At 31.2% G+C, this 16,207-nt stretch overlaps 1 protein-coding gene across 4 annotated transcripts in view; it reads left to right on the top strand.

The window, feature by feature from the left end:
- LOC122523543 (hemicentin-2-like) overlaps positions 1-16,207 on the top strand; it is a 73,991-nt gene that overhangs the window by 38,735 nt on the left and 19,049 nt on the right. For 3 of the 4 annotated variants that reach the window (XM_043645363.1, XM_043645362.1, XM_043645361.1), the window contains one exon: positions 12,343-12,434. In XM_043645363.1, the coding sequence (XP_043501298.1) occupies positions 12,377-12,434 (58 nt within the window). In that variant the 5' untranslated portion in view covers positions 12,343-12,376. Of the gene's footprint in view, positions 1-11,617; positions 11,726-12,342; positions 12,435-16,207 lie in introns of all 4 variants that reach the window. The other variant, XM_043645365.1, reaches the window with a different exon arrangement.

Raw genomic sequence — 16,207 nt, 5'->3', positions numbered from 1 at the left:
ATAAGAAAACTACGACTAAGTAATATCCCGCGAATTTAATACTCTACTTAAATCAATCATTTTTATTAGTAAAACTCCTTGTATTATGTTTAAAAATAAAAATAAGCAAATTAATCATTTTGAGCTTTATGCTTTTAATTAGATATAATAAGATTTAAAAAGTGTCAAACTCAATTGGAAGACATTAACACGAGTAGATGTCCGTCTTTCGACATAGCGACATAGCGTCTAATTCAATTATTATTATAATGAAAGAAGAAACAGAAGAGAGAAAAAAACTTATTTAGCCTTACGTTTGTTTCACGTATCTCTGCCGCATGCTTGAGAATTTCTTTCTACCCCGTAAGGAACGCAAACAAATGTTATACCTACTTATATTATATATCATATGACTAAAAATTGTATTATCTCTTATCTCTCTTTGATCAACGTTATCTCTCGGCCAACTTTTCGTTAGGCTACGATGAGTCAACAATTTTTCATGGTTAATTTTATTTCACTCAAAGAATTTTTCGTTCTCTTAAAACAATATTAATTATTTCTTATCGATAAACATATCAGATGACATATTTCTTTGAAATTCTTTTTATGACGTATCATTCAGATGTAATTAAGTAATGATTTCCGTTTTAGGAATGACTTTAGAGATGGTCAAATGGATAATACACACATACACACATTCATACATATATACATATATACATGTCTCTTACAGTAAGAATTTAAATGAACTCGATGATAGCGCGTGAGAAGGACACCAAGACAAATTGCTTCTACGAGTTACGGTCTCGTGGTGCGCATGCACCAAGTTAAATGGACCGTAACGATTATTTAGTCATATAGGTGGGCAGGTTATTTTTAATCACAAAGGCAAAGGTGCGAACTACGAAAACGCGTACTCAGTCAGTTCTCATTTCCTCGAGTAACTTTTTGTATACAACGATTATACTTCACACAACATCGCTCGCACATTTTGTCCCCTTCATTTGACGAACGAACATTTCTAAGGTTCTTTTTTTTTTTAAATATTTCATTTATTGATTCAATTAATTTCAAGAAATTTCTTTCGATTAAATGACCGAAAAAAAATGAAAAGAAAAAAGAAAAGAAAAAGGTAAGGATAAATCTAATAAATCCGTAGAGGGATATTGGGTAACGCGCTTACTGATAAGAAACGAGCCGATGGTTATGGCGCGAACAGGATGTTAGTCGAGCGAGAAGCCACACAAAAACATTTTGGATCCTCGGACGAGAACGAGTTCGGTCAAGAGATTAAGGTAATCCTAGGGTAACCGATGATGCTCGTTCCAAAGGTTTCAACAGATTAATCGTAAGTCGATCTGCGGTTGCAATTCTTTTTCCTGGATTGTCATTGTTTTTGGGAAATGAGAAATTATAAGTTCAATGATAAATATGATTATTTTATCTAAAACAAATTACATATATATATATATATATATATGACAATGTTCTTCTTTTACATTTGTTAATAATTTAAATCGATAAATTGACTAACTTTCGTGCTTACGTTTAATCTAAGATCAGTCTAATAAAATAATTTTGTATATACAGTATTTCGAAAGTGAACAACACAGGTGTTGCGAGTTGGTTTATATATTTTCTCTTGCACATACATATATATAGAACATGTATGTATATACTTATGTATACATGGCTTACATATGTTTGAAACACTTTTGCTCGGTATATTCCACTGAGAATTCATTTCTCCCAAAGCTACATTTCCCTACAAAACTGATTATACTAACTTGTAACGCGAATGTATATCACATCAGTATGTAAATCATATGACTAGTGTAACAAAATGATCGAGGTGATCATTTCTATTTTTCTTTCTTTCTTTCTTTCTTTCTTTTTTTTTCTTTTACTTTATTCTATCAAACGAAACTACGAAATTATTTTCTTTCTAATATACTGATTCAATCTAAAATCCTTTGATTTATTCGAAGTTAAGAGTAAAATTTCATCGATTTGACATTCAGCTTGCTCAGCGACTAATTCCAGAGAGAAGGAGACTGGAAATCGGTTCTTTGAAGGTAACACGCTACTCGTGTTTTGATTTTCATCGGACAAATTATACATAAGCATATTGCGTCGTAAGAAAATAACTCGTTAGTAGGTAGAAGAGAGAGAAAATGAGAGAAAGAGAGAGAGAGAGAGAGAGAGAGAGAGAGAGAAGAGAGGTCAGTGAAGTGTAAGAGGAAGAGAGGGATAGAAGGAGGAGACTTAAATTCTGGATAACACGCCAATGTTCTGTATATCGTATATTAGTAGAAAAAAAACCTAGTGTAATTCGGACAAGTAACAGATCGAACCAACAGATATGAATTTAAAATTACAGAAGGGTAAAAAGTATGGGAAGAAAAAGTTAGAAAGAAAAATATATATATTTATATGTATGTATCGTGTGTATTTAAAGTGGTCCCGGAAGGTTCAAACCGATAATTATTTTTAATATTCAATAAATTCTTTTTCTACATTTTTTCTTTTTTTTTTTGAAGCTTTACGAGCAACAAAATAATATTAACATTAACAGATTGGCCCGAGATACTCGGGATTAATTAATATTTTTAATATATCGTACAATTTTTTTGCAAATCGGAAAAATCTCCCAGGACAAATTAATTGTTTTAGCATTAAATTCCACAAAAAGATTCGGAGTCGATTAATATTCTTAATTACGAGCTTAATGCGAGGTAAATTTTTTGTTTTAAACCACGAAGAACTTTATAAATAAAACAAATAAATCATAGAATTAGATCGAATGAAAAGTTTGTGTCGGAAAAAGAAAAAAAAATATATATATACGCACGTTAAAATCAATATACAAATATATATCTATACTCATATAATAAACATAAATTTTATTTCAATAATTCAACGTGTTTGTATAATCGAAAAAAAGAAAAAGAAAAAATACATCGAAATAGATATTTGCTAATTGCATACATACTTTAATAATTATTCAGGATTCGTAGGACGAACAAAAAAGCTTGTACTGCAGGAATAAATGAGTAGGAATATGATACAAAGAATTGGAATGGAAATTGGGATGAGGTTGAGGGGATGGTGAATACGTGGTTAGAGGAGTGGAATGGGTAGTGGGTGGTGGTAGTGATGGTGGTGGTGGTGGGGGAGCTTGCAGACTACTGCGGAAACGGAAGATGTCACATTCATCGTAATTTTGGGGCGAGTCTCGCGGGACGACGCTTCTGAACCTCGGCTCCTCATAAATAGCAAAAATTTTGCACCAGGGAAATATCAGATTCTACGAAGTAGTAGTAAAGCGCTCGAATAAAGGTCGGCTACCAAACGAGCCACCACCCATTTCACTCTTTTTCTGACACCTACTCCAAAAGGAAAGTTTTTCGAGTTTTACCTGTAATCGAAAAATGCTTCGAAATTATTCGAAATATCCATTCGTATGATCGATCTACGAATTTTATCATCGTTTTCCTATCATTTTTTTTTCGTTTTATTCGATATATGTCTATAAACAAATTGTTGTAATTTTAATGCTGAGATTTAAATTTGTTTTTTTTCTTTTTCTTTTTTTTCTATCACGAATTAAATAGGAATTTGAATTTGTTAGTTTTAATATAATATTTTAATCGATTTATCTATTTATTTAAACATTTCTTGCTCGTATTAAAGTTAATTTAACGTATGGACAATTCAAAAATTCTTTTAAATTATTAAAAGTCACGGAATTATTTATACTTCAATGCATTAAATTGAGAATCACGAATATTGAATCTATTTAAAAAAGGAATCGAAAATATATATCGTTGTTTAGATTAACGTGAATTCTTGAATAACTCATATCTCATCCATATAAAATCTTGAAAAGTATAAAAATTCAGTAAAAATATCTCCGAGTGTTCTTTTTCTCATCGTAAAAAAACAATAAAAGGAAAGGAAAGAAATGAAATCGACGAGCTATCAATCATACTTTTAAAAAAGATCGGAAATATTTCTCTCATGACAAATAAGAAAAAAGAAAATCCAAGCATTTCAATTAAATCCAAACTAGTTCGCAAACTGTTCAAACCTATGCATCTGAACAATGATAAACTCTTTTTTCTTAGAAAAAAAAAAAAGAAAAAGAAATAAAATAAAATCCATCAAAAGTTGAAGTCCTAGTCAAAGTATACTTTATATCAGAAACAATAGGGGGAGAGGGAAGAAAAAGAAGAAAAAAAAGGGGTTGGGATGGTAAAAACAAAAAAGATAGAAGAAAAGTGTGAGAAGGATCAGAAAGTGGACAGGTGAAAAAAAAAGGAAGGAAATATTTCTTAATTTCGCGCTTGGCCGAATAACGCAGAAAGGAGCAATGTGATAAAAAAAAAGACAGACAGAGAGAGGGAGAGAGAGAGAGATAAAAAAGTGAGAGAAAAAAAGAACAGGGAGACAACGATGAGATTCCGCACCGAAAAGGTTCGTCCGTGTCATGCTTCGTGCCACGTCACAACGAGAGAAATAATAAAAGCTTGTCTCGTCTAGCGGTATTTTAAGGTGTGGGTTTGGGTGGTGGTGGTGGTGATGGTGACGATGGTAGTGGATACCACTCGTACACCGCGAAATTGTTTCGCATTTTTCACGAATTACGACTCATCGCGCAAGAAAGAAACTGGAACGCGAGGCTAGTAACGATTCAACGATTTACTGTGAGACTTTCGTTCTTTCTCTCACTTTAAAAAAAAAAAAAAAGGGAAAAAAAAGAACCTTAAATTAAATTTTAACGGAGAGTTAGCGCCAGTTGAACGTAATTGACGATCTATTATAAGTTAACATTCAAATTATTATTATTATTATTATTATTATTATTATTATTATTATTATTATTATTATTATTATTATTATTGTTATTATGGTTTTCTTTTTACAGAGGGATAAAATTATATTATATATAGACGTTTAAACGAGAGAGCGCGTTAAATTATTAATATTAAGTATTCCGATAAGTGACGTCGTCAACAACACGTCGACAATTTAAAACGCGCAATTGTAAATTATTATTATTATTATTATTATTACATTTATTAGAGTATTATAATTATTAATTTTATTCCAATTATTCTATATATGTATACATATGATCCATTTCTGTCAGCTATGTCAGAATCAGCTAGGATCATTCCGTAATCATGTAAATGTATGAACGAGGTGTATAATATTTCGAGGACATATGATGCATTAGAAATGCGACTTGTTTCATAAATAATCGTATAATGTCATTCGTCATACATACGAAACGGATATTATATTTTACGACGAATCCCATTTATTGTTATAATCGTTTTGAATTGGAAACGATCATGAGATTTTCTCTCCCGACAATATAATTCGTTTAAAAAATAATTAGTTAATGGAAATGAGGTATTTAATAGGAATGTTTCTATTATATTCGCGGGTAATTTGTTTCGCGTTATATCAAATTCGTAATTAACGAAGAAAATTATTTCGTCAGGGGTTTGTTACCGAATCCTGCTCTGAAGATTGTTTTTTTTGTCTTTTAATTATTTAATTTATTTATTTAATTGTAAGATGTAAAAGTAAAAAACAGTAGAAATAACAAATCGGGTAAAAATAATGAAAATGGAAAAAATATTTAAGAAATCGATACGTTTGGAAACATATAAATTCCATCAGTAACATTCGTGTAATCCTCGCGTGCTTTCAACAGTGGTCTAACGACGACGAACTACGAGGTTTGCCATTCGACGGAACACGCGATTGCTTTCGGACGTCCTGTTAAATATTTAAAAGGATTCCTGACCGGAAACGAATCGCTTATACCACCGGAATTGTTCCTATTGTTCTTGCAAAATTTATAATATGATATCTACACTTTCTTTATTTTGCTTGACCGTTTTTCAATTAGTTGATGGGTGCTCGTATAACATATCTACAAACTGATTATTGATATCATGCTCGAGATAATAACCATTTTTTACACTTACTGATTCTCATTTTGATTATTTTTAAATAAGCGCTTTTATATTCACGTGAAAAGTACTCATTAAAAGTATATATTTTTGTTTTTTGTTTTTAAACATAATTTTTGTGGAAAAAAAATGATAAAATTTTTTCTTCAAAATTATTCATTTGTTAGCTCATGCAGAAAGTTTTTATTTTTTCAACGAATCTCGGAGCATAAATTCCGACAATTAATTGCACACAAGTTCAGAAATTAAATAAAAATATTACACAAAAATTAAAAAAATTAATTTCTCTTTCTAATTTTATGATAAACTCGGTTGATTTGTCATGCTAATACGTATCCTAATTATTTAACTAATTCATAATTAATTTTAAATGAAATAATCCATTTAGAATAAAACATTTGCGTAAATATAATAAATGATTGGAAGATTTTTCTTTTTTTCTTTGAAAGATAAATATAACATGAAACTAAAAGTAGGATTTAGATGTATCCAATTTTTCGTGATATGTGAACGAAATAACCGATTTAAGACGTTAGCCACGTTGCCGTTTAACGAGCAAGGTCATCTTTCTTCTCTTTTTCGTTGGAGGTTTGAAAATGCCTCGAGGTCTCTGAGCGGAATTGAAAACCACCATTTGGTCTGGCGGTACTCTGTTTACTTTGAAAACTCTCACGTATGTATTCATTCGAAACGAATGGTGCTCATGTCGGGTTTACGAACGGTTTGGTCCTGTTAACCGCAGATTCGTGTTCAATGTAATGCACACGTGCCTTTACTGAATAAACCGAAAACAGATTCTTACGAGCTTTTAATCTAAATTTACATATTATACGATTATTTGTTCACTTTATATTTAAAATTGGTATATTTTTTTCCAAGACTCACATAAATACGTTTCTCAAATAACAATTTTTTGGTAACGATTAAATAAAATAAACGAAAGTTGTTCATATTTTGTAAGAAAACAAAAAAAGAAAAAAAGAAAAAGAATAAATATATATATATGATTTTGAGTTAATTTTATTTAATACAGAAACATTCATTGCAGGAAAAATGTCCTATTATTTTTAGTTAGAAGAACAAAATTAATTAATTAATCAATTAATTGAATTAAAATTACGAACAAATATTGACATTTCTACTGATTTTATGAAATATTTAAATCAAAATGTCAGAGAGAAGAGAAGAAATATTGTATGCAGGTAAAGTAGAGTACCAATTTTGAATTTCTCCAACATCTCATACCACGGTGATAGATGTTTTCCTTTCATTAAAATAGAATGCAGGATAACAGGATCACCGTTAATTGGGTCGAGCTATAGTATTTCTACTTGTCGCGATTAAGAAAGTAAAAGAGAGTTCCGAAAGAAGATCGTACCGATTGAATCGTTTAAAAGCTTTCTAGAAGAAATTATAAATAATAATATTCGATCGAAGACGGGAAAAACAGAATCAAAGATAACAACAAAAAGAAAGAAAATTAGAGATTAAGTAACCAAATAAAATAAAATAAAAAATCTGACCGTTACATAATAGATCGAATGATTAATCGGTCGAATAAGAAAATCCAAATAAATGAGGGTGACCTTAGTTGCAATTTATTTTTTCTCGTTAAATAATCGACCCGTTTTATTCTTCCTCGTCTTCTTAACACATTATCCGAAAGAAGAAAAAGAATGGAAGGACCGTTGGTGCTCAAGGCATATCGATCGTCGTCGAGAAGAGCTAGCTTTGGTGCTTTAGTTTGAAAGCATTCAGGACAAAAAAGGTCTGGGTATGGAAAGGGTGCACTGTCTACTACATACGGTTCTCTCTTTTTCTCTTTCTCTCTTTCTCTCTTTCTTTCATTCTCTTTCGTAGAGACCAGCTAATGTCACGTTAGAAACGCCTCGCGTGTGATTTACAGAGAATCCCTTTGTTTGACCCACGCCAACCCCCACTCCACTTTCCACCATCAACCTTCCTGGCTATTCTTCTTCCTTTGACTTACTCTCTTCTTTCTATTTCAACCCTATTTAGTCTTCGAGTTTCTTTACTTTACCAAGATTACGAAGTTAAAAATTAAACAAGTTTCATATACTCAATGATAACATACACTCTTCCTTATATTTTCAAATATCTTTCATAATTTTTATTATACTTTTTTATCTATCTATCAGAATTTAAAAATTGTAACGTAACAATTCATTTATTCATCCATTTTATTTATTTAATCAATTTTTGTGTTCTTTTTTTTTATTATAATTGGACTTGTTTATTATAATGCAAAACAAAACAGTGGTATAAAGTATGTTTTAAAGTAGTAATTTGAAAGAACAAGTTAAATAAGTTTACTCGACAAAATATTTTTATAAGATTAGTTAAGTAACAGCAATCACTAAAGAAATCATCATTATTTGTCATGTTCATTTTAATATAGTGACTTTTGGTATTAATTTTCATTTAGCAAGACTTATTCATTAAAATGTTGAACAATACAATTTTTTATATTTGTTTTAAAATAACAAGTTAAACAACAAGTTTATCGAAACAAAATTTTTCATAAGATTAATTAAGTAAAACGAGCCTTTTACAGAGTTTATCTTAATTCGCATTAAGTTCATATTTCAATGATATATTTCACTTGTAGTGATGGAAAATATCAATGGAATATAGAAACCATCTCTATGGTAGTTAATTCAGAATGTATAAGCAAAGAGATACATCTAATACGTACAGACGAGCTTCTGCGAGTTCGAAAGTTTATCGGTTTTACTATCTCTATCATTCTCTCTCTCTTTCTCTTTTCCTTTCTGAAGTTTCAAATAACTCGTAACTCGAATCATGCGTTTCGAGACGATGGGGCTAGCAACCTATATAAAAGCTATTAATACATTCCTGTCTCTCCTTTAAACTATCTAAAACAAAGTAATGTCTATTATTCCTAATATTTATATATATAATATAATAAAATATATATATTAACCGTCAAAGTCGGAAATCCGCCATTGCTAGCAGTTTCTAGGCATTGTGAACAATGCAAAGCGTCTTTAAACAAAGTCGGAATCAGAAGAATTCTTACGACTTTTTCTCAGCATTGAACATAATACTTTGAATAGAATACTAGTCCAGTCAACTCGGGCCATCTCCTTCGAATCTCAGCAGATTTGGTGGAAACTTGATATAAGGGTAAATAGACGACGCTGAATCGAATGGTGCTAATTTTTTGAGGTGGAAAGTGCCGTTTTTGAGAAAAAGGGTAAAAAAGGGTCAAAAATAACTTTATCTTAGAATCTAGGCATTTAATCGAAAAAGTTTCAAACAAAAGTTGTAGAAAATTGAAAAATACTAAAAAAATGTTCGTGAATTTTTGGAATAATCATTGAGTCGTGCAAATTTTTGCAAAATTCCAAATATTTTACTAATATTTCCTAATATTTTATCTTGTAAATTGAACGCCAACGTTACTTTTGTTAAACTTGAATCGAAGAAGAAAACAACAATTAGTAAAATATTTGGAATTTTGCAAAAATTTGCACGACTCAATGATTATTCCAAAAATTCACGAATTTTTAAAGTCTTTACCGTTCGATTAATGTTTCGCGAATTTGAAATGAACTATACAAAAAATCATATACATTCTATGCGCATGCAAATTCTTAATCATTTTCCTTAAATGTTTACTACATGTATATGTCTAGGTACAATGTGCGTGCACGGGAGACTGCAAATCTTTGCGGTGCAGCTGCCGAAAAAGTGGGCTACTTTGCACCCAATTTTGTAAATATTGTGGAGAACAATCCTGCTCCAACTTTTCCACTAGCACAGTCGAGAATTCAGCTGAGATTCGAGTAGAAGAAAGAGACGAGGATGTCGAAGATATGGCAAGAAATGAATTCCTCGATATTGTCGAACAACTGGACCTCGAGGATTCTGATTTTAATCAATATGATGAAAATGAGCAGGAAGACTATGAAGAAATCGAATACCCTTTCGTAGCAATTTAAATAAAAAATTAGATTTTGTGTTTCATAAAAACACTGTCTCTTCTTATTTTCGTTAAATGTTCGAATCATCATTGAGTAAAACATAATTTTCATTTTAATAAGAAATCACCTAGGACACCGCGAAAAATAAACCTATTTAATTTCTTTACAATTTCAGAAATACAAACATTTTTTACTATTTACACTACTATTTTCATTATATTTTACAAAAATATACAATTTAATTTTTGTGAGGCAAAGAATTTATATCAATTAATTATTCTAATTAATTTTATGGCGAGACACAAAATTAATTCATTATTTTTACTCTCAACTAAATAATAATAGTTTCTGTTAAAATGAATTATTTTTTTTTACTCAAGGTTCATTATTTTTGACAATAAATAAAGAAATGGCGTGCCATAAGCATCAAGATTCGATTTAAAAGTGCCGCGCTTATACGCCGATATATAGATATATAGAACGTTCGACGCACGATGGCCAAAACGAAAAATTCTCGCTACCGAAAGAAAAAATAGAAAGAGAGAAATATCGGTTTTCTTTCTCACTCGCACTCGTATACAAAACGCACGACGCTCGATGGCCAAGACGTAAAATTCTTGCTACCGAAAGAAAATATATGAAAAGAGAAATATTAGAACGCTCCCAAGGACAATAATACTCGTTATCGCCTAAACAAATAGAAAAGGGAAATATCGGTTTCTTCTCTCACTCTCACTTGCATTCAAGACCGAGAGTCCCGAAGATTGCCGAAGATCCTTCGTTTGTGTATTAGTGCACACGGACGCTCGCACGCACACTAGCTCGCTCGCGTGTAAAACGCGACGGAGGGATAAGCTTGCTTTCTCCCACTCTTACAATTTTTTTCCCATCTTCAATCCAATTCTATGCGCTTATTTTTGAAAATACGAAGATAACTCATAGAACATTTTTTTAGTATTTTTCAATTTTCTACAACTTTTGTTTGAAACTTTTTTCGATTAAATGCCTAGATTCTAAGATAAAGTTATTTTTGACCCTTTTTTACCCTTTTTCTCAAAAACGGCACTTTCCACCTCAAAAAAATTAGCACCATTCGATTCAGCGTCGTCTATTTACCCTTATATCAAGTTTCCACCAAATCTGCTGAGATTCGAAGGAGATGGCCCGAGTTGACTGGACTATACAGGTATAAAACATTTCGTTCTAAACCCGCACAGAGTTTTCGTGGACATTTCTACGAATATCTGTCTAAACATAATATAATCTTCTCCTACGATAAGTAACAGTGGGCCCTACATAATAACACACCAACATTAACTAATTTTCAGTTTATAGAGGTACGCTTAGTATAGCGGCACACACAGTCTCAACACCCCCACCATGCTCGCTTTTGTGTGTGTGTATGGGAGCAAGATATTGGTTGTTTGTGGGAGGTTGTTGCGTATGCTGTGTGTACCTGTGCCTGATAATGTATTCTTTTCAATGTTGCTTCAATAGTAATTTGATATTTTATAGGATACCAAAGTATTATGTTCAATGCTGAGGAAAAGCTGTAAGAATTCTTCTGTTTCCGTCTTTACCTAAAGACGCTTTGCATTGTTGACAATGTCTAGGAACTGTTAGCAATGACGGATTTTCGGCTTTGACGGTAACATATATATATATATATACTATATTTAGGAGTGGTAAGAAGAGTGGCTTAAGAACAAAGCAGCATGAGTGAACGATAAAGATCAAATGAAAAAAAAAACATAAGATAAACAGCCGACTAGTCGATAGGAAGAAAAAGTATGTGTACGTTCGTGAGTATGTGTATAAAAGTACGTTGTAAGATGAAGGAGATCGCTTTCTTTCGAATATGTTTTGTTTATAAAATATATAAAGTGACACCTGCTTATTGCTAACTGCGGAAGATCGTGCCGAAGCTTCTCGAACATTTCCGAACCGGAAGTAAGAAGAAAGGATCCGAATATCACACGATTGGGAATGGTCGAGAAGTTTCAAGAAAGGAAATAAGAACGCGGGAGGGAGACGATATATAAATTAGCGACGGAAAAAACCGACGGGACATTGTTCTGGATGGGTTTGACGTGTGTGACTGCGGTGGTGTAATATCGCGTGCTTATATCGGTCGGTCATAAACCCAAGTTAAATCAAGTCGAATAACATTACGTTGTCTAAAGATTGTGAATCATTTTTTGTATCATTTATTTCTATTATCCGTTTTATTAAATGTTTATAAGTAGAATAAACCTTGGTATATGTTAGTTACACACCTCTACACTGAACTGAATCCTAAATATATATATTTTTCTCTTTGTTTATCTTTCTCAATAATATTTATTTTGTTAACTGTATATATACCATGTTAAAAAATTTTAACCTTTGTCTCATTTTCATTACAGTCGCTGATAATTCACCTACCAATCGAGAATCATCATGAAAACTCTCTTAATCCTGGTTGGACTCCTACTCGAAATACATCTTCATTTTACAGGTACGTATCGTCATAAATAACAAATAAATCACAACAGAAATATAATATCAATTCTTGTGAGATCTATTTTTTATTCCATTATTACTGTTCGGTTACGTGGATAAAAGAAATGTGTGAATCTAATGTTAATATTACTTATATTTTATATAAAAATAACAAGTGGCAAAAGCCCACGTAAAAGCTCATACATTGCAGAGAAGAGATAGATAGAGAGGGAAGAGTAAGTATTGTATAATGCATACGTAGTGCGTTTGCTCACGCCGCACAGATTTGTTGGTCGTAGAAAAATGGCGCAACGAATCTACTTATATATGTTAAGTACAAATTATAACATTTACTGTATATGTTACAACAATTATGTTTCTTTTTCTTCTACTTTTTCTTTTCCCCATAAATTTTTAATTGATCTAAGTTTAGCGGAACGTCTTGAAAACACGAAGTTGAAAATCGTTTATTATTCTTCCTAACAGATCCGGCACCTCTGACGTATATTCAATAATTAAATCGTCAAGATCGCATAATTGAAAACATTGAAGATCTTAATTTACGCGATTGATTATTCAAATTTTGTTCTTTTCAGATTAATGATGTGATAATCGAGTAGTAACAAAAAGAAACGATATTATCATTTTGATTAAATTTAGATGCGATTATTTATTTTCCCCCTCCTCTCCCCCACCTCTCTTTCCTTTTATTTTTATTTGTACGAAATCGTTGATCACGTATCATCCACACACGTTCTTAATTTTCTTCTCAAACGCTATAGATAACTGACAAGTAATTTCCGGGTATATCACGTTGTCCGAGAACAGACGAGAACTTTTACCTCGTTAGCGAGATAGAAATTCGTAGACAGCGAATAATACATAGTACGTAAAAGGTAGATTAGATCCGATCAAATTAGATTAAAAAAAAAAAATAGGAGCTCGTTGATAAATCCTCCTCCTGCTCCTCCTTCCCTTCCCGTACAAAATATTTTTGGCGTATCTATTTTCATCTTTCTTCTTTCAACATTTTTGTATTATTTTCAATGTATATATATATATATATATATATATATATATATATATATATATAACAAATATTCTCTCTCGCATTACGAGGTTTTGTTTTATTGTAAAAAAATAAAAATAAACGTCCATTTTTTTGTAACAACGTTGAGCTTATACTACAAAGTCAGATCGACGAGCTTCCTTTTTTATTTTTGTCTATTCGCTCTTTTCTTCTTTTTTTTTCATCATTTCTATTTTTTGGAAAGTAGAATTTTTCGAATTTAGGTCGACACAATTGCGACCGTAGCTGTCGCCGTCGCCGTTGTCGTTGCCGTTGCCGTTGTCGTCGTCGTCGTCGTCGTCGTCGTCGTCGTAGTTCTCGTTTTCGTCGTTGGCGAGCCCCTTCGATCTAATTAAAAATTTAATTAAACGAATGCCATTCGGTATTTTACTCGACCATTTTACGACCCCCCCCTGAATCGCCATATCGAACGAAACTTTTCAAAGTTACTTGAAATTAATCTTGAATTTCGACTTTCGACGCTAATCGTTTCACCAATTTTCAGGATTTTACATAACTGAAGGGTCCGAATTCCATTGACTATATATTTCTTTTCTTTTTTTTTCTTTAGTAGAAAACCAAAGAACTTTTAATATTTTTTTGTTTTTGTTTAAATATACTCCAACAGAGAGTACAACAATGGATGAGAAGTTAATCGAACGAGGTCCAATTCGTTTTTATTCCAATAAGAAGAGATTCGTTTAAACAATTCAATAAACAACAACTTTGACATTTTGTTTTAATTTAATGTCAAAAAAAAAAAAAAGAAAAAAAGTCAACGTAAATTATTAAACATTCAATTGGCTTAACTTGGTTAAGCAGATTTGTCAATTTTCTTTATTCGATGTTTTTTTTTTTCTTTTCTTTTTTTTACCAATAAAACGTAACATTTTACTCATTATTTATTTTATGTTCTAGTGGATGGAACGATCATAATGATACGTCAAAATGTAGTTTGTATTTAAATAACGATACATCCTTTTTTATATCGTGTCAAAGAGAATTTAACGAAGCATTAAATGTTACCGGGAAGTTCGAATTAATTAAGAGAGTTCAACTTTTAACAAACATTCCATTCACTTTCTCTCCCTTTCTTTCTTTCTTTCTTTCTTCCTATTTTTTTTTTAAGTATTAAAATATAATTCATCGTTTGATCGTCGCATACGAAATATTTACACTCCTCAAGGTTTCAACGTTCCTAATTGATATCGGAAAATATTTTACGATATTTACTTTGTAAAAATTCAAGTTAAAGGATTGAAAAGTACTACATTGTTTTAAAAAAGCAACAAAATGAATACCTTTTTCTATTCAATAAATCCCACTTCTAATGGGAGTTGTTGCCCGAAAAGCTCGAAACGATTTTAAAATTCAGTTTATGTTTTATATAACAAAAATATAAATCAATTTGCAATATCAATGTTTTTCAAGTAGTTATATATAAACACTGAAATAACGAGAGCGTACGATAATAATTTAATTTACTTACGAAAAATATAAAAAAAGAAAAACAAAAAAGAAAAAGACAAAAAAAAAAGAATGAAAAAAATCCTGAAAAATCAAGCAACGGGTGGCAAAAGTTCTAACTAAGGGCACGGTTCTAACTTTGTTCAACGTTAACCTTTAAAAAGAAAAAAAAACAACAATGCCTAAAGGATTAAATAGTATACTACATTTTTATTTTTAAGAAGGGGTCTAATTAAATTTATGTTTTTATACGATGGGAAGCAACTATTTTGTGTAAACGCGAGAACGAGGAGTTAATGTTGAGTTTCGTTAGAATAAGAAAGAAAGATAGAGAAAATGGAAAACCGGGTGAAGAAGGGGTGGCAAAAGGGATGATAGTCGGTTCGGGGGGTGATGTTGTAGAAGTATGAGGGGGAGGGGGAGGGTAAAGGGGATACAGAGGAGAGTTTCTAGTTGAATCTCCACGGAAATTCAGCTTCGGGAGTACTTGGTAGTACCCTGGCAAACGTAGCGGGCAGACCCTCGTAATTGCCGTGACTAAGTTATTCACTTAAGCCACTTAGAGTACGGCCCGGTTATGCGTTATCGTCGCGATGGTACCGGCATTAATCTCCAAGTGAGACGGTTGGTCTCGCTTTTACCATAGCGTCGTTAAAAACTTCTCTTATTCTTTTTTTTTTTATTCTACAAATCGAGGCATACCGTGAAAATCGACCTTAATACTTGTCCACTGTGTAACGATATACGATATCTGTCTTCTTTTGTTGAGCTTTCTTATTTCTTTTTATTGCAAGATTTTATTTATATCAAGTGCAATGCAATGAAATGAAATGAAATGAATAATACAATGAAATTCTTGTTGAGAATGTTTATTGTCGGATGTTGGATGTATTATAATTTTGTTTGATTTTTTTTCTCTCGGTTTTTCTAAATATAATATTAAATACGATGTTATGAAAAATTGCGATATAATATTATTATACATGCAATTATAATATTATATAATACATATTGCAATATAAATTCTTGTTTTTATCGTTTTTTAAAAATAACATTAAATATCATTCGACGAGAATCTTTCTATAAATTATTATAGTAATAATAAAAATAATGTATGTAAATTATTATGAAAATTGTATTTTATGAATTCTTAATATAAAATTATTATAATGATTTTATGCTATGAATACTTGTTTGACAATTTTTGTTTTTGTTTAATGAGGAATTGTAAAAGATATAACAGAGAGAGTTTC

Source organism: Polistes fuscatus, unplaced genomic scaffold (assembly GCF_010416935.1).
Source record: "Polistes fuscatus isolate 324 unplaced genomic scaffold, CU_Pfus_HIC Scaffold6, whole genome shotgun sequence".
NCBI lineage: Eukaryota > Metazoa > Arthropoda > Insecta > Hymenoptera > Vespidae > Polistes > Polistes fuscatus.
This window is presented reverse-complemented; position numbering and strand designations above follow the sequence as displayed.